The sequence below is a fragment of the Stegostoma tigrinum genome, chromosome 39 (assembly GCF_030684315.1).
Source record: "Stegostoma tigrinum isolate sSteTig4 chromosome 39, sSteTig4.hap1, whole genome shotgun sequence".
Classification (NCBI taxonomy): Eukaryota; Metazoa; Chordata; class Chondrichthyes; order Orectolobiformes; family Stegostomatidae; genus Stegostoma; species Stegostoma tigrinum.
This window is the reverse complement of record NC_081392.1, coordinates 9,578,897-9,598,577: the sequence shown is the minus strand read 5'-3', so window position 1 is coordinate 9,598,577 and position 19,681 is coordinate 9,578,897. Positions and strand designations below refer to the sequence as shown.

Below are 19,681 nucleotides of genomic sequence, written 5' to 3'. Positions count from 1 at the left end.
TTCCACGAGGTAAGGATGCTTTATTTCACCACTATCTTTTACATCTTATCACAAAACACACATTGGTGTTTTTGTTCCAAAACTTTGCTGCAGGGCAATCTTAATAGTGCATTCAACTGTCAAACACATCTTGATGGTAAAGTAGCCGGTTTCCAACAGACATTTTCTCTTAAAACATTTGTACCAGAAAAAATATGGAGGTGCGATAAGTGAACAGAGCTGTACTTCAAAATAATAATTTCTCACTGGATTTAAATGATCAGCAAAAATGTCCAGTTGTAGGCAGAAACAAAAGTGTTGTTTTAATTTAACAAAAGCCTTATGTGCACACCCTCCTTATAAAGCAACTCTTCAGCGATACAGGAGTAAATCATTGTCCCTTCCTTTTAAGGAAAAGGATGTGGGTGTTTGGCAAGATAATGTAAACTTTAAAATCTCAGTTAAGTGTTAACAACTCAGAAGAAGAAGAAAAAGGAAACATTAGTAAAAAATAAGACATTTTTACCGTTAAATGTCTCATGTAGCTGATGTGACATTGTCTTGTGCATAAATAACTTGGGTCAGTACAGAATCAAGGCAGTTTTGATGCAAGATTTAAAGCCTTTGTTTGTTGCACCAACAGATGTCTCAGAATAAAATAAAAAGATTTAATAAGTGTTGTTGTGACCGTCTATCACAGGAAACAAGTGGTATACAACGTGCTAACTTTAATGTGGTAATCAGGAGTAGCTGGCAATATTATCTGAAGTTACTATTGTCACAATCAGCAGCAGGTCACTGACTTCAACTTTTGACCTTTGCCCTGGTGAGAAAAATACGTAAGTATAAAGGACACAAAATTCAGAAGGAATAAACTGTTCTTTCACAAATATGTCTGAATAAGCTGAAATGGGCATTACAGAATAATGTCCTGATGTTGTATGATATTAATTACCATGGCTTACATTAAGACTAGAAACCTTTCACTCAAGTGTTTAATCAAATCCCAACAATGACATGGGCAGTGGCTAGTTGTCAAACTAGTGTACATTGCAAACTCAGCAAATTTACAAGTAACTAGTGTCAGCCAGTAAATTAGAAATCTTAATCTTGCAAATATAAATGTAACGGTCATCTTTCACCATGAGCCAAACTCCATCTGCAGAGCATGTAAACAAGATAAAGTCCCAACAAATTCAGGAATTCCAAGCACCTGAATGTGGCTGCAAGAGGAATCAACTGTAATCAGCATCATAAGGACAATGTCCACATACAATATGTCAATGCTTCAAAGCTGTAGGCAATTAGGAGTATTCACATTTCATCATTTAGACCGTAATCCTCCTCTGGATAATCTCCCACTGTTACAGACTGTGGCTTCACAAATGCACCATACTTGTACTGACATTGAAAATACCTCTTCCCGTTCACACTGCAGAAGAAACAAAAGCAATTAATGATGAATACTCAAGTTCTGTGCTAACAAAACAACTAAAAGCAATAATGTGCACATTATAATGCTCATGCGCAGCAGTGGCAATTTTACTTTCAACAAGGCTATTGACTTGTTCTGTAATAGCAACTGAATGTCAAAGCAGGCTTTACCTGCCATCATGTTTCCCTAAAGGTTCATCATATTTCAGTCCAATCCAATATCCTGGTTTAAAATCTGTTTGACCTGAAACAAAAAAGCCGCAGATGAATCATCAACTGTGTTAAGCAGGAGAGACAATGTGCAAATTCAGACTGGAGTTGTGTTACAGAGACCACAAATACACATTAAACAATGGTGAAATGTGCAACTGAGGTCTACAGTAAGACATAACAGGTCCTGGATGAAGCTGCCTGACTAAAGTGACATGTGGACACTTGTTCCTTGTTCAAAATTTCTCAACTAGAACAAACAAACTTTCTGAAAAAAAAAGTATATTCTTTAGGATATCTGGAAGAGGTATGCAATATTTAAATCAAACCAAAATACCCCAGGGGTTATTATCCAACCAAGGCCCAAGAGGAAAAGCAACAAAAGGTCTCCAAAAGTAAGATACATCAATCAGCACAGATTTACAACCATCACTTCTTATACTGAAAATGTTCAAAACTTCTCTCTTGCTGGTGTATGCAACCTCAGAGCTTAACATGTTGTACCACAGAATGTTAAACATAAACTAGTCAAAGATAAGAGTATGGGATGCAACAGACCAAAGCTACACCAAAGCTGTTGCAAGATTACGGGCAACCTGACAAACAATGGTTTTCCCAATATATACAAAACAAACAGAAGTTAGGAGCAGGCTCAAAGTTGCTCCACCATTCAATAATACCATGGCTGATCCAATTGTCAACAACTCTGATAATCTACCCCTCTGCTTTCCAAGAATTTATCTTTCTCTGACTTCAAAAATATTCAAAGACTCTGGCTTTTGAGGAAAGGGTTCCAAAACACAAGCTTTCAACCCGCAAACAAAACTAGAGAAAAAAAAATCACAACTCAGTCTTAAATGGATAACTGCTTGTTTTTAAAATAGTGGCCCCTAGTTTTAGATTCTTAGACAAGGAGACATTCTTTCCCCAGACACAATGTCAAGACTACTCAAATTTTATATTCCAATCAAGTTGCCTCTTACAAGTTTAATTGTCAAATCTTTCCTCTTAAGAGGATCAGTCCAATTCAGGTATTAGTCTGTAAGCCTTTGCTGAACTTCTTCCAATGCACTAATATCCTTTCTTAAATAAGGAGAACACTATACACCACTCTTCAGATGCAGAATCACCATTGCTCTGCATAGCTAAAGTGCAACCTCTCTCCTGTAACTCATAACTGTAAATTTCAATACCTGTCTTAAATTTACCAAATGACAGAGCTTTTACTCCAACATGGAGTGGTGAATTACAAAATTTCACCATCCTCTCAGTGAAGACATTCCTCATCATTTCAGTCCTAAAAATAGCTTGCACTTTATTCCGAAATTCTGACCATGGTTCTAGAACCCACAGCCAAGAGAAATATATGGCATTATCACTTTAAGATGAGCCATATTCATATGCTTATGATAAATATTTATTACTGACAGAAGCCATAATCACACTTGGTTTTGTTTTGGTGGGGGAAGCACGCGACAGAAAGGGCACGCAAGAGAAAAAAGAGAAGGGGTGCGTTGGTTAGCTCAGTCAGCTGGTTCATTAGCACAGTAATGCTAACCGTGTTGATTCAATTCCAGTACTGGCTGAGGTCACCACAATTGTTCATACCTACTCAAACTTCCCCCTTCACATGAGTCAAGGTGACCTTGGGGTTAAACTCACAACCAGCTGTTTCCATCTAATAAAAAGAACTGCCCCATGGAACTATGACAACTTTACTTTTGGATGCACTTGATATTTTTGATTGTTTTATAATTTGCACTTAATTCAGTGTACAAACTGTCTCAATCAAAAGATTGAATTGCTTTTGTGGAATACAGCCCACATTGCAGCTCCAAATACAAGGCAGTTTTCTCTTCTTTAACATTTTAAAGATTGTGGGTTCTACTGCCAAGTCACAACCAACTTACCCACATACATTACGGTGCCTCGTTTGGATGGTTGCCCCGAGATTACAACTTCACATCTTGCACCAACTAGAATGGCATCAGCCAAAGCTTTTTCTTCTTGTACTCTCCGTTCAAGTTCAATCTGATTTTTTGCCTTCTGTTCCTCATTGTACAAGCCCAATTTACTGCGTTTCAGGAACAAACGCATTGAATCTAAAATAGAAACCAGTTAATTGTTTGGTTACAAACTGCCAGAAGCTTTTCAGAACTCCATCAGGCTTTGAGAAGGTGTGCAAGAGGCGGTTTAACAATTTCATACACAAGTTACCTGAACAGCTGGACTCTTTTCGGGGGGGCGGGGGAAAAGAGAAGAGGAGGAGGAGCAATGACAAAAAAAATACTTGTAATCTTTCTGAAGTGTCAGAGACCAAACTTCACCCATTAGTTCTCAGCAAAACTAGCTTAGTACTTTTTTTCCATCATGCATCCACTAACTCCTCCTCCCAAATAGGACAGAAAAGCTGAAGGTTACAAGTTCATCCCGTTTCAAAACTAAAAAATATTTGATTTTTCCTTAGAGGTGTAGACTTTATTTTGGTGATTATCGACTGTTAAAAGTGGAAATTAGAAACTGCATATGTAACTCTAGAGGAAAGCAGGCCAGACTGTTGGACCCAAGATTTATCAGATACAGGAACAGTATGATGAGACTGCATTTTGTCCATGTTCCTATTTGCTCAAGTGTTAGGAATGCTACTTATCAACAGAATGCTGCCGTCTTTCCAGTGTATAACTTGGGCATGGCCATTTAGCCAAGCTGGGGTCCATGCTCTTAATTCCCTTTTACATTGCTACCATCTAAACTGGGATGTTAATAGGACCTCCATGAGAATCGGTTCTCTCAAAACTTTGCATTTAGAAAGGGATTAGTAAATATCAATTTTTGTACAGGAAAAGCTGTTAACAATTTAGTGAGATGGGCTGTTAAAATGAGGTACAAATTAAAATAAAAAGTAAAAGCTACATTCAGAAATACTTTTTAGCTCAGCAAATGCAATCTAATCATGGAATGCCTGCACTACCACAGAGATCTGGAGGATTCCTCTCAGACCACATTTCAGCAGCATATTCCAATCATTTAAGGATTCACTGCTCCATGCTATCCAAGCCGTAACTTAAGATTATTTGCAATATAGAATAATTTATCCAAGGTAGGTGCCTTATTCAGTAGGTACAGAGAAAATGCTAGGAAGAAACTGGAATAGTAGAAAGGTTTTTCCCCTCCTCATTTATTCATCCATGGAATATGGGCATCACGAACTGGGCCAGCATTTGTCACCCATCCTTACTTGTCAGTGAGATAGTAGTGAACTGTCTTTTTGAATCACTGCAGACAATTTAGTGTTGACACATCCAAAATGCTGTTAAAGGAGGGGGAGCCAGAATTTTGCTCCGTTGACAGTGAAGGATCCATGATAACATTCTATGTCAGGGTGGTGAGTGTCTTCAAGAGGGACTTGCAGATGTAGATGAAATGTGTTGCCCTGGTCCTCCTTGATACTAGTGGTTTGAAAAGTGCTGTCTAAGACGTCCTAGTGAACTTCTGCAGTGCATCTTGTAGATGGTTATGCTGCTGTTACTAATTATTCTTGGAGGAGGGTCAGTGTGTTTGTGAATGGTGCCAATCAAGTCAGCTGTTTTGTCCAGGATTGTGGAATCTTCTGTGAAATACCCTAGTCATACAAATACATATTGGATTATATTTTGGTTTAGCTGCTCACAAACTAAATTTTATTTTTCACAATCTTAACTCATTAATTGCTTGTGAGCTTGTAGTTAGAAATAATGAAGTGGTTAAAAGTTGCTAGCACCCAGGGCTCACTGTAGGATTTAACATGGAGGGTACACAGTTTAGCTGACAGTGCTGTTTAACTTCTGCTGAAAATCAAAGGCTGTGGGGTTCATGTTTCACAAAAATTTGTCACATCACCACACAACAGTACAGGGTTGAGACAGCAACAAGGAGTTGGGCTATGGGACAAGATAGTGGGCTGATCTGTGTTCACAGGTAAGGGAGTTTGGTCATACCTCATTTCACTCACTCACAGTAAGTACCTCTTAAGACGACCGTGGACTTTCATTCACAATTTACAAATAGACAAGTTCAGAAGGATCAATGAAGGTTACATCATTACCCAGAGGGATAATATAGTTTTATTTCTCATTACATGTACTGCTTAGACACATCGCATATCAAAGATGGGGTCAAAGACATTAAAAGAAAAAGTAAGTTACAAACCAGATTTGAGTTGCACTCAGCCCTACAATTCCCTTAAAATACATCACTTCAGGTGTTGCCTGCATATTTCCCAGTTTAAAAGCAGTTCCCTAATTTAAAAGCAGTCTTATAGCCAAAGCCATTTCTTTGCCTAACTATACCATTTACAAAAACACTGCTATGCATTCTATAATGCAGTCTTAATAGTTCATGATGAAGTGGAAGAATGCAAGAAATATCAAAATTAGCCAGTGCATAAGATTGCTCTCAAAATCATCTTACCTGTTCTCTTATCATACGCTTCATTGGACATTTCATACTTTATAACTTTAGACACATCTTCAAACTCTCCAATTTTCACTCCACTTTGGTCTATTACCTACAAAAACAAATATTTGAAATAATAGCCCCATTACGATGGTAATAATTGACTGCAAGTCTTTGCATAGTAAAGACAGACTAATAGTCTGCCCCAGATGTCCAAACTAAATCTCATCAAGCATACTGCGCTGAAACATTCCTCCCTGAAGATTTGTCCAAATTCAGCTTGTTCATACAGTATTTTTGATGATTTAAAAAGCTTTGCTAAATTACAAATGTAGGATTACTAATAATGGCACATTTTTAAATTAATATTAAATTCCTGTCCATCAGCTCAGTAGCAGTGAGGTGAAACAAATTCATCCCATTCTAGCAACTCCACACCATCCAAAACACTGCGGTGACACTTCCAAAAATGTTCATCTGATTAATTCTTTCAAATTCTAAGTAGTAAAATTTCTTGTAATGAAAACTAAAAAAAGTTGTCTAAATGTTTTCATTCAATATAATCACAAGCTGAGGTACACATTTGTGCTATTTTAGTGACACTACAAAGAAATTTAGTCTATAAATCTCCAAAGAGAGGAACTTAGGGCCACAAGTTAGTAACCTATTCATCAGTTTTATTTCATATTTTCAGCTTTTATCTAAACATCTGGTGAAATAATATTAGGAAAAGAACATGTTTGAATTAAGTGACTAGGTGTGTAAATGAGGATCGTGCAGTTGATTTAAGCTACATGGACTTCAAAAAGACTATCTAGGTCTCTCATTGCAGACTGGTTAAAAAGCAAAAACCCATTGGATCTAGGCAACTTGGAAAATTGGATCCAAAAATTGGCTTAGTGGCAGAGGGTGATGGCCAAAGGTTGTTTGTATGACTGGTCACCTGTGTTCAGGATTCAGTGTTGGGTCCCTTGCTATTTGGAGCATACAATGATAGACATTTATGCAGAAGGCAACATCAGCAAGTTTGTGGATGATAATGAGAAGTGGTGGTATAGTAAATAGCAAGGAAGTAGACCTTAAACTAAACAGTGGCAAATGGAATTTAATCCTAAAAAAAAAGGGTGATGCTTTTTGGGAGGACAAAAAAAGTCAAGACAGTGAACGTTAGGACCCTAGGAAGTACACAGAACCCTGGTGCGCATGCCCATAGATTCTTGAAGGCAGGCAGCTTGGGTGTTTAAAGAGGCAAATGGTGTACCCCTTACTTTATTAGTCAAGTTACAAAATACTAGAGCAAGATGATTGTATTGAAGCTGTATAGAACGTTAGCTAGGCAACAGCTTTTGTATTGTGCGCAGTTCCAGTCAAATTCAGTTATGAAGAAAGACTAGATGGATGGAGGAGCTATTTTCTTTACACCAAAGACGATGCTTTGTTTTTGCTGGGAGGGGGTTGAAGAGAACTGCACTTGGCCCACATCCCCATAAATATTTCTTATTCATGAACTTACCCAAATGTCATTTAAATGTTATAACTACCCACACCACCACTTCCTCTTGAAGTTCATTCCATACACGAACCAGAGAAAAATTGCTCTCATCTGTTTTAAAACACTCATCTTAATAATACACCCCATAGTCTTGAAAACCCCCACTCTAGTGAAAAGACGCATTCACTTTATCTATTCCCCTCATGATTTTATAAATCTATAAAGATCATCTATTCCTAGCAACATCCTGGTGAATCTTTTCTGAACTCTTTCCAGCTTAATAACATTCTTCCTTTGACAGGGTGCCAGAATAGAACAGAATCCTCCAAAACAGGCTTCCCCAAATACTGTACAACCCAAAATGACATCCCAACTTTTATACTCAAAAATGTCTGAGCAATGAAGGCAAGTGTGCTAAATGCCTTCTTAGCCACTCTGTTTACATGTGACACAAACTTCAAAAAATTATGTACCTGAACCCCAAGGTCGCTTTTCTACCACACAACCCAAGGCCCTACCATTAACTGTTTTAAGTCCTGTCCTCATCTGTCTTACCTAAGTGCAATGCTCGCATCTATCCAAATTAAACTCCATCTGCCACTCCTCAGCCCATTGATCCAACTGAGCGAGACCTCTTTGTAATTAGCTCATTTTCTTCACTGTCTACTTTATCACCAATTTTGGTGTCAATAAGTGTACAAAATTTTGAGAAGCATAGGTGGGGTATGTAAGGAAAAACATTTCCACTTAATAGACAGAAAACAAACAGGAGGGCACAATTTTAAAGGGAAGGAGAAGAAAGGTTAGAGGGGATTTGAGGAAAACTTTTGTGTAGAGGGTGGTAAATATCTGGAATTCACTATCTAAAAAAGGTGGCAAAATGTGGGAACCTTGAAGACATTTAAGCAGTATTTAGATGAGTACTTAAAGTGCCAATGTACAAGACTGCAGGCCAAGTGCTGGAAAATAAGATTAGAATAGAAAGATAAGATGCTCTCAGAGGGATGTGAGTTCGTAGAATTCTCTTCCCGAAAAAGCAAGCACAACAGAGTCAAATATTTTAAATAAAAAAAAAAGGACAATAGAACAAATACACCCCATATATGGATAGCAGCTTGTGAACACGTGGTAGGGGACCTTTTAAAGGCATTAACAATACAGGGTATCCCCATCGTATAAGCCACAGCCTGTTTTCGTTCCGGCCGGTGCTGCCTGGATGTTGGCCCCTTTTTCCAAACTTCACAGTGCCAGATTGGAATTTTAGGTGCCCAACTGTCCCAAATGAATAGTCGCTTTGGCCACAGTTATAGCACAAATCAGGTTTGGGGATCTTTGTGGGAACGTCCCCTCTCTTGGAGGTTTGGGGCGGTGGGGGGGGGGGGGGGGGGGGGGGGAGAAAGAGTCTGTTTAGTTTATTCCTGTTCCTTGGAACTCCCCTTGGAATCATCCAAAGCCTTCTTGTAAGAGGCAAAGAGGTGATCATCCAGAGTTTAGTATTAAAAATCGTTCTAATTCTGTTCTTAATAAAGTTGGAATGTTTTGCTTTGGTATCAGTTTGGTGTTTGTATTGAATTGACCGCATTGGTATTGTGGGACACCTGGGCAAATTCATTCATAATATTCTGGTCAAAGTTGTCTACAACTTGTTTAAAGAGAGACCAGACAACTTTTGGCATCCCTGAATGGGCTTCAGTTGGAAGTGACCCTTAAGGTACGCCAAACTCGAAATGCCAACTTTACATGATCAATCCGAGCTGGTTGTTAGAAGGGCAGCTGTTTCACGTGAAGGCCAGTATATAAATTAAATGTGAGAGATGTTGGCACTGACTACAATTTAGCCTTAAACCAGGTATCTAAACTGTGACAGGCACAGAATGAACTAGGTGTTCTACAGACGGAGCGAGCAAAGCATGAGCTGGAAAAGGGTAATGAGGTCTAAAGGGACTGTGAGGAAGTCAGCCTAGAGGGCAGGTGGATGTGTGCCTATTGTGTAGAGTTTGTAGAGACACTGTGGACCCCTTGAACAAACCAAGGGAGCTTTTATTTTTACCCCATTGTCTCTGCACAGAGGTGTCTGATGGGGTAAGTGTGAGGGGAACTTTAATTTATTTATTTTCAGAAGAGAAGAAACTTTCCTCTGAATTTTAAACTTTTGTCCCTGTCCTGGAGTATTCAATGAGGATGGAGCTAAGGGATTTAAATTTTAGCTTACTTTGAGTTCGAATGAGTAGAGGGAAGTTTACTTTGTATTTTGACCCCCTGAATCAAAGGAACTTTATTTTGAGTTCAAGAAAGTTGAGGGGCCTTTGAGTTCCAAAGAATCAAGGAAACTTTACTTTTAAGAGAAAGCCAGTGAAGAATAAAATGCTTGCTAGCAAAATAGGTCAATTGCCCCTTGTCTGACATTGGAAGACAATCTCAGGCAGTAACTTTTTGAAAATTGGCTGAAATGAACAGATTTCTGTAGCAGCCTAGCCTGGCGCTGGGACGTGGGTTCCACAGCCCAAGACATATAGCAAAAAACACAAATTATGTTTGTGTTGTGGCCACTTACATAAACACAGCGATAGCAATAGCATATAGCCTGGACGACTCCCATAGATGAACAGCTGACATGAAATCACTGCTGAAGCAATTAGAAATCACTACTGATGAACTGGAAAAGTTAAAATGTGTTGTTAAAGCACAAGACACCACAATACTGGAAAATCTGATTCATATGGGACAGTTGCAGTCATATTTGGAAAGAGCCTATTCTAGAGATAGGGCCATTGAGAACCAGGAGGCAGTCTTAGCGTACATTGACAAGCTGGAAGAACAGTGTAGGGAGCTCCATTCAGCCATGCAGGTTGTCCAAGCTTGCAATGCACATCAGATCCAAGTATGGAGCATTCAAAGCACCAGGAAAAAAAATACTGTCCCTGGAGAACCAGATCTCCACCCAGAATGGAATAATGTTTGACTGTGGAGTTCTACCTCAAGTGGAAGATAGCAAGAGGCTCTGCGCTGATTCACCCACACCCAAGCCACCTCTGCCTCACAGGTGGCAACCCCCACCACCATTCTCCCAGCATCCAGAAGGTCAGTCTGCATAAGTGTGGTCCAGACTTCTTATAGACCCCATCCAACTTGGAGGAATGAAAGAAGGGGCAAGAATATACCAAAGGAGTCCCAGACAGACTCCCCCTCCATACAAATGCCCCACCCCCCGAGAGGTGAACTCCCACAAATGAACCCCAAATGTGATCGGTGCTATAACTATGGCTGAGGCAGCTATTTCATTTGAACCACTGGGCACCTAAAATTCCAAGCAGGCACTGGGAAGTTTGGAAAAAGGGGCCAACGTTCAGGGTGTCATCCCGGCAGCAAAATCTGGAATGAAAACAGGCTGTGGCTTATACGATGGGGATGACAGGGACAACTGTGTCATGGCAACAGCTTCAAAATGGTCCCCTGACACGTGTGCACAAGCCGCTACCCACATGAGACATTTATTCTACTGTTCCCTTTTTTTCTAAAATAAAAGCAAAAGGGAGTTGAGGAATGGGTGACAATTGGAATGATATGATCAAATATTTTAAGGCAGAGGAAGATGAATTCATGACCAACCAGCATGTCATTTTAAGGGGTAGGCAAGAATCAGATCAGCCAGGATTCATTCATGGGATGACGGCATTGCTGGCAGCCAACATTTACTGCCCTAGCTGCGGTTGTCACATGTAGGCCAGACCAGGTTAAGGATGGCAGATCCTTCCAAGGACATTAGTGAACCAGATGGGTTTTTTTTCCCCAAACAATCGACAACGGATTCATGGTCATCATTAGGCTCTTAACTCCAGACTTATTTTTAAATTGAATTCAAATTCTGGCATCTGTTGTGGTGGGATTCAAACCCAAGTCCCCAGAACATTATCTGGGTCTATGGATTAACAGTTCAGTGATGATACCACTAGGCCATCACCTCCCTTGGAAAAGGCTTACTAATTTGTATTTTCCTGACAAGCTTCAAATAGATCCATGAACATTAACACCCATTTTTCATGTTTACGTTCAATAGGAGAGCGAGCTTAATTCCAGAGCATTGGTTTAAATCTGTACAATGTCAGCCTTGTTAAATTGAAGCAGTGATAAGACAGGCAGGCAACAGGGACCACACAGACTAGAAATTATGTCAAGGGAATTACAAAGAAAGGAATATTAAGTGGAAGATCAAAAAGGAGAACACCATTGAAGTTTACAATATTTTCGCTATTAACTTCAACAGTTGGGAACCTCAGATAAAATGATATGATTGAACAAAATTGCGATACTCACATGTATCCGGCAGCGGTCATCAACAGGATAGGAACCAAGGAGTGCGTCATCTTGTTGTAGTAAGCCAATGAATTTGTCATCTGGGCTGAACAGCTGCAGTTCCATGCAGGAAGCTGGAGATCCCACAATCAATTCCAGTTTGCACTAGTTTAAATGTGAACACAAAAGGTTTTAAACACAGTTTAAATCACAACATATTGGTCTGAACAGAAACTGGACACTAGGTTTGAAAAGTTTAGTTTTATTTCAAAACCTATTATGTGCTGAGAGGAGAAAGATTTAAAAGGGACCTTGAGAGCAACACTTTCAGAGGGTGGTTTGTACATGGAATGAGCAGGGAGATGCAGGTGCAGTTACAACATTTAAAAGACATTTGGACAGGTACACAAACAGAGAAAGATAAGGGATATGGGCCAAACATAGGTAAATGGGGCTAATTTAGTTTGGAAACCTGGTAATCACAGACAAATTAGACCAAAGGGTTTGTTTCCATTGTGCACAGCTCTATGACTCCACAAAAAAAATCAGAAGGTATTCTTTCAAGTCACCATACTCCTAGGAATCCTTTGGGCAACTCCCTCAGTTACAAGGGATAACAGTAGTTAAACATGACAGTCGTCAATTCTCAGGTGAGGAGGGGAGGGACACAAAGGAAGCAGTACATTCATGGTATCATCAGCAGCACAGGAATTGAATCCACACTGGTGGCATCACACTGCATTGCAAAACTAGACGTCTAACCAACTCAGCTAATCAACTTCCTTTTCAGTGGGATCATATGCCATAACCTAAATTCCAATTAAAAGTTGAAAGAACTACAGATGCTGTATATTAGAAACAAAACAGAAATTGATGGAAAAGCTCAGCAGGTCTGGCAGCATCTGTGGAGAGAAATCAGGATTAAAAGCTTTGAGTTGAGTGACCCTTCCTCAGAAAGTTCCACCTACTCCCTTATACTTATAGAGTCAGATTCATACAGCACAGAAACAGAACCTTTGGTCAACCAGTCCATGCTGAACATAATCCCAAACTAAACTAGTCCTACCTGCCTGCTCCTGGCCCGTGTCCCTTCATTGTTCAATCCTTCGATTATAGGAGTTGAGATGTTACATTGAGGTTGTATAGGACATTAGTGAGGCTTCTTCTAGAATAGTGTCCAGTGTTCACATGCAGGGAAGTAAACTTAGATGTTTTAAAAACAGTTCACATCACAGAAGAGCATGTTTCGGATGTCTTGGAGAATATCAAAGGTGGATAAATCTCCAGGACCTGACATAATGTATCCCAGAAAATTTTCTTGAGCACATTTGACTAATTCTTCACGATCCAAATCTTTAACACCATGGTAGCCCCAATGTTTGGAAAATTAAAAATGCCCCATTATTACAACTTTACTATGCTTACATATGTCGGACATCTCAATACATTTTTGTTTCTCAATTCCTCATTTGCTATTGGAGGTCCGAAAGTCCAATCCCAACAAAGTGATCTTTCTTTTCTTATCTTTAATTTTTTACCCATAATTTTTTTTTACTGGATGCTTTTTCAGAAATATCTTCAAGTGACAGCAGTACCGTATTCCTTCAAAATGCCAACCCACATCCTCTCTTACCTTGTTTTCTATCGTTCCTATAGGATCTAAATCCTGAAACAATCTGCCAGTCTTATCCACCACTCAGCCAAGTTTCTAGAATAGCTATGACACCCCAATCCCATGCATTTAAACATGCCCTGAGTGCATCAGCCTTAGTTGCAAGACCACTTGCATTGAAATCAATACAACTTAGTTCTTCAGAGTTATTCAGAGCCTACCCCCATCAATCATCCAGCTTACACTACTACTCAGAATTTCTCCACTTGCCTTCTCTATCAGTATAAAGTCTCCCTTCTAAAATATTGGTCGCTTTCCAGTTTAGGTTAGGCCCTTGCTTTTTCAACAGGTCTTTTCTTTATTCCCAAAAGACATTCCAATTGTCCAAAAACCTGAATCCTTGAACAATATATCAGATTTTCAGCCAATGATTTATTTCCTTTAATCTTTTGCTCCTTCCCTCATTCGAGTTTGCATTGGCCGTAAACCAGAAGTTAAAGATATACCTCAAATGTATAAAAATTAAACAAAATCAGCCACCTAGCTGATTAAGTGAATTTAAAAAATGATTCCTCTTCAATAAAATTCCTCAAAGAGGAAAAATCTTCTCCAAAGCTGACCGTATATAGGACTCTCCAGAACAAAAACACAGCTCCTTAGTCATAAAAACCTTTGCACTATTAAAATACCCCTCTAAAACAGAGGTACTTTAAATTCCTAAAAAAAGGGTCTCGACCCAAAACGTCAAACTTCCCTCATCCTCTGATGCTGCTTGGCCTACTGTGTTCATCCAGCTTCACACCATGTTATCTAAGAAACCTTAGCTGTTCACTGTAGACCCTTTCAAAAAAGCTATTTAAATAGTCTGCTTGAAATAAAATTGCAATTTTGTTGGTTTTGTTTGCATGTTAATAAAACTAAATGAAAAAAATCTTATCAGAAAAGTGTAAACAACATTTTGCAAGCCCCATCCTGCGGTATGGGAAAGAGAAAGAACTTCATTCGTCCCCACAGTCCGATTCAGTAGTGAGCCGCCTCATCAACACGTTATATCGCCCACTCAGGTTAGTTGCAACACGCAGACACTGCCCCTCCACAGACTCAATAGGTAGCCCCGTCCACTCTGCCAGAGATAGTAGGAACTGCAGATGCTGGAGAATCTGAGACAATAAGATGTAGAGTGATAATGGGAACTGCAGATGCTGGCGAATCCAAGATAATAAAATGTGAGGCTGGATGAACACAGCAGGCCCAGCAGCATCCCAGGAGCATAAAAGCTGACGTTTCAGGCCTAGACCGTTCATCAGAGAGGGGGATGGGGTGAGGGTTCTGGAATAAATAGGGAGTGGGGGGGGAGGCAGACTGAAGATGGAGAGAAAAGAAGATAGGTGGAGAGGAGAGTATAGGTGGGGAGGTAGGGAGGGGATAGATCAGTCCAGGGAAGAGGGACAGGTCAAGGAGGTGGGATGAGGTTAGTAGGTAGGAGATGGAGGTGCGGCTTGGGGTGGGAGGAAGGGATAGGTGAGAGGAAGAACAGGTTAGGGAGGCAGAGACAGGCTGGACTGGTTTTGGGATGCAGTAGGTGGAGGGGAAGAGCTGGGCTGGTTGTGTGGTGCATTGGCGGGGAGGGGACGAACTGGGCTGGTTTTGGGATGTAGAGCTGGATAAACACAGCCAGCCAAGCAACATCTGAGGAGCAGGAAAGCTGACGTTTTGGGTCTAGACCCTTCTCCAGAAAGAGCAGGGAAGGGTCTAGACCCGAAACGTCAGCCTTCCAGTTCCTCTGATGCTGCTTGGCCTGCTGCGTTTATCCAGCTCCACACCTCGGCATCTCACACTCAACCACAGGCTACCCACCAAGTAGCTCCGCCCACTTCCGGACGATCGACGGGTGGTCCCGCCCACTGATGGAGCCCCGCCCACACCGAGGCACGTCGCCAGGTAGCCCCGCCCACTCCACCCGAAGGCGCTCCTTCAACACGTAGTCCCACCCAATGCATTAACGCCCTTTTCTCCCCGCGACGACACTCCGACTCACTTTCAGTTCGGACACCGTGATACTGCGGTTGAATCTTTTCTCCGAGACAAAGGACGTAAACGGGCTTGTAATCCGCACCTCCACCGCCGGGGCCGATACCACTTGGTAGGACTCCTGCTCCATGACGGCCGGAGACCCGTGCGCGCTGACAGCCGGCTCCGCTTGGCTGGACCCAGCGCACTCTCTGAGCCAACCAGCCTCGGGGCTGGTGAACCTGCCCTCCGGCTCCGTGTGGCGGTGCGCGCAGCCGAGTGAGGGGACGCTCCGCTGCCGGCGGTTTGAATCTTGAGGCCGTTTAGTCTCGCGCTGCCCCTTCCAGAATATTCCAGCAGCACGAGGACGATGAATCTGGTTGGAGGGGCCGTGGCCACGCCTCATTCTCATTGTCCAATCGGGGAGATGATGGGGCACATTAAGGGTTGGGGGGGGGACATGGGCAGGGATGGGTTCGGGGTAGTTGGGGGGTAGGAACGGGAGGAGTGGTAATTGGTGGGGCAGAATATTGGGGCGGAGGGATGGGGATATTTATGGGGTGAGAACATTTGGGGGGGAGGGATGGGGATATTTATGGGGTGAGAACATTTGGGGGGGAGGGATGGGGATATTTATGGGGTGAGAACATTTGGGGGGGGAGGAGGATATTAGTTGGGGAGAGGGGTGCGGGCGAGGATATTGGGGAGGGACGCGGGCGAGGATATTAGTTGGGGAGAGGGGTGCGGGCGAGGATATTGGGGGGGAGGGACGCGGGCGAGGATATTGGGGGGGAGGGACGCGGGCGAGGATATTGGGGGGGAGGGACGCGGGCGAGGATATTGGGGGGGAGGGACGCGGGCGAGGATATTGGGGGGGGAGAGATGCGGGCGAGGATATGGGGGGGGAGAGATGCGGGCGAGGATATTGGGGGGGGAGGGACGCGGGCGAGGATATTGGGGGGGGGAGGGACGCGGGCGAGGATATTGGGGGGGGGAGGGACGCGGGCGAGGATATTGGGGGGGGGAGGGACGCGGGCGAGGATATTGGGGGGGGAGGGACGCGGGCGAGGATATTGGGGGGGGAGGGACGCGGGCGAGGATATTGGGGGGGGGAGGGACGCGGGCGAGGATATTGGGGGGGGAGGGACGCGGGCGAGGATATTGGGGGGGGGACGCGGGCGAGGATATTGTGGGGGGAGGGACGCGGGCGAGGATATTGTGGGGGGAGGGACGCGGGCGAGGATATTGTGGGGGGAGGGACGCGGGCGAGGATATTGGGGGGGGAGGGACGCGGGCGAGGATATTGGGTGGGAGGGACGCGGGCGAGGATATGGGGGGAGGGACGCGGGCGAGGATATTGGGGGGGAGGGATGCGCGGGAGGGAAGCGGGCGAGGATATTGGGGGGGAGGGATGCGCGGGAGGGAAGCGGGCGAGGATATTGGGGGGGAGGGATGCGGGCGACAATACGGGGGGCAGTGATGCGGGCGAGGATATTGGGGGGAAGGATGCGGGGAGGATATTGGGGGGAAGGATGCGGGGAGGATATTGGGGGGAAGGATGCGGGGAGGATATTGGGGGGAAGGATGCGGGGAGGATATTGGGGGGAAGGATATTGGGGGGAAGGATGCGGGGAGGATATTGGGGGGAGGGATGCAGGGATAATATTGGGGAGGGATGCGGGCGAGGACACTGGGGGGAGGGATGTGGGCGAGGATATTGGGGGGAGGTATGCAGGGATGATATTGGGGGGAGGGATGCAGGCAAGGATATTGGGGGAGGGATGCAGGCGAGGATATTGTGGGGAGGGATGCGGGCGAGGATATTGGCGGGGGAGGGATGCGGGCGAGGATATGGGGGGAGGGATGCGGGCGAGGATATTGGGGGGACGGATGCGGGCGAGGATATTGGGGGGACGGATGCGGGGATGATATTGGGGGTAGGGATGCAGGCGAGGATATTGGGGGGGAGGGATGCGGGCGAGGATATTGGGGGAGGGATGCGGAGAGGATATTGGGGGGGAGGGATGCGGAGAGGATATTGGGGGGGGGGAGGGATGCGGAGAGGATATTGGGGGGGGAGGGATGCGGGCGAGGATATTGGGGGGGGAGGGATGCGGGCGAGGATATTGGGGGGGGAGGGATGCGGGCGAGGATATTGGCGGGGGGAGGGATGCGGGGATGATACTGGGGGGAGGGACGCGGGCGACGATACGGGGGGCAGTGATGCGGGCGAGGATATTGGGGGGAGGGATGCGGGCGAGGATATTGGGGGGAGGGATGCAGGGCGAGGATATTGGGGGGAGGGATGCAGGGATGATATGGGGGGGGAGGGATGCAGGGATGATATTGGGGGGAGGGATGCGGGCGAGGATATTGGTGGGGAGGGATGCGGGCGAGGATATTGGTGGGGAGGGATGCGGGCGAGGATATTGGTGGGGAGGGATGCGGGCGAGGATATTGGTGGGGAGGGATGCGGGCGAGGATATTGGTGGGGAGGGATGCGGGCGAGGATATTGGTGGGGAGGGATGCGGGCGAGGATATTGGGGGGAGGGACGCGGGCGACGATACGGGGGGCAGTGATGCGGGCGAGGATATTGGAGGGAAGGATGCGGGGATGATATTGGGGGGAGGGATGCGGGCGAGGATATTGGGGGGAGGGATGCAGGGCGAGGATATTGGGGGGAGGGGTGCAGGGATGATATGGGGGGGGAGGGATGCAGGGATGATATTGGGGGGAGGGATGCAGGGATGATATTGGGGGGAGGGATGCGGGCGAGGATATTGGTGGGGAGGGATGCGGGCGAGGATATTGGTGGGGAGGGATGCGGGCGAGGATATTGGTGGGGAGGGATGCGGGCGAGGATATTGGTGGGGAGGGATGCGGGCGAGGATATTGGGGGGAGGGATGCGGGCGAGGATTTTGGGGGGGAGGGATGCGGGCGAGGATATTGGGGGGGAGGGATGCGGGCGAGGATATTGGGGGGGAGGGATGCGGGCGAGGATATGGGGGGGGAGGGATGCGGGCGAGGATATGGGGGGGAGGGATGCGGGCGAGGATATGGGGGGGGAGGGATGCGGGCGAGGATATTGGGGGCGAGGGATGCGGGCGAGGATATGGGGGGCGGAGGGATGCGGGTGAGGATATTGGGGGCGAGGGATGCGGGCGAGGATATTGAGGTGGGGATGATATTGGGGGGAGGGATGCGGGCGAGGATATTGGGGGGGAGGGATGCGGGCGAGGATATTGAGGTGGGGATGATATTGGGGAGAGGGACACGGGTGAGGATATTGGCGGGGGGAGGGACGCGGGCAACGATACGGGGGGCAGTGATGCGGGCGAAGATATTGGGGGGAAGGATGCGGGGATGATATTGGGGGGAGGGATGCGGGCGAGGATATTGGGGGGGAGGGATGCGGGCGAGGATATTGGGGGGGAGGGATGCGGGCGAGGATATTGGGGGGAGGGATGCGGGCGAGGATATTGGGGGGAGGGATGCGGGCGAGGATATTGGGGGGAGGGATGCGGGCGAGGATATTGGGGGGAGGGATGCGGGCGAGGATATTGGGGGGAGGGATGCGGGCGAGGATATTGGGGGGAGGGATGCGGGAGAGGATATTAGGGGGAAGGGATGCGGGAAAGGATATGGGGGAGAGGGATGCGGGCGACGATATGGGGGGGTATGCGGGCGAGGATATTGGGGGGAGGGATGCGGGCGACGATATGGGGGGGGAGGGATGCGGGAGAGGATATTGGGGGGAGGGATGCGGGCGAGGATATTGGGGGGAGGGATGCGGGCGAGGATATTGGGGGGGGAGGGATGCGGGCGAGGATATTGGCGGGGGAGGGATGCGGGGATGATACTGGGGGGAGGGACGCGGGCGACGATACGGGGGGCAGTGATGCGGGCGAGGATATTGGGGGGAAGGATGCAGGGATGATATTGGGGGAGGGATGCGGGCGAGGATATTGGGGGGAGGGATGCAGGGCGAGGATATTGGGGGGAGGGATGCAGGGATGATATTGGGGGGAGGGATGCGGGCGAGGATATTGGTGGGGAGGGATGCGGGCGAGGATATTGGTGGGGAGGGATGCGGGCGAGGATATTGGTGGGGAGGGATGCGGGCGAGGATATTGGGGGGGAGGGATGCGGGCGAGGATATTGGTGGGGAGGGACGCGGGCGAGGATATTGGGGGGGAGGGATGCGGGCGAGGATA

At 45.6% G+C, this 19,681-nt stretch overlaps 1 protein-coding gene across 1 annotated transcript; it reads right to left on the bottom strand.

Annotated features, from left to right (window-relative positions):
• Positions 1-15,860, bottom strand: tbcb (tubulin folding cofactor B). Its single transcript, XM_048522654.2, has 6 exons — positions 15,493-15,860; positions 11,864-12,007; positions 6,073-6,169; positions 3,534-3,725; positions 1,585-1,657; positions 1-1,411 (listed from the first exon to the last, which is right to left on the bottom strand). The coding sequence occupies exons 1-6, from the start codon at positions 15,613-15,615 to the stop codon at positions 1,294-1,296; spliced, it is 747 nt and encodes a 248-aa protein (XP_048378611.1). The 5' UTR covers positions 15,616-15,860; the 3' UTR covers positions 1-1,293.
• Between the last annotated feature and the right edge of the window lie 3,821 nt (positions 15,861-19,681).

Coding starts and splice junctions, on each gene's coding strand:
- tbcb (XM_048522654.2), bottom strand. CDS start 15,615: ATGGAGCAGGAGTCCTACCAAGTGGTATCGGCCCCGGCGGTGGAGGTG. Junction 12,008..15,492: donor TCACGGTGTCCGAACTGAAA/GTGAGTCGGAGT, acceptor CATTTAAACTAG/TGCAAACTGGAATTGATTGT. Junction 1,412..1,584: donor TTAGGGAAACATGATGGCAG/GTAAAGCCTGCT, acceptor TTTCTTCTGCAG/TGTGAACGGGAAGAGGTATT.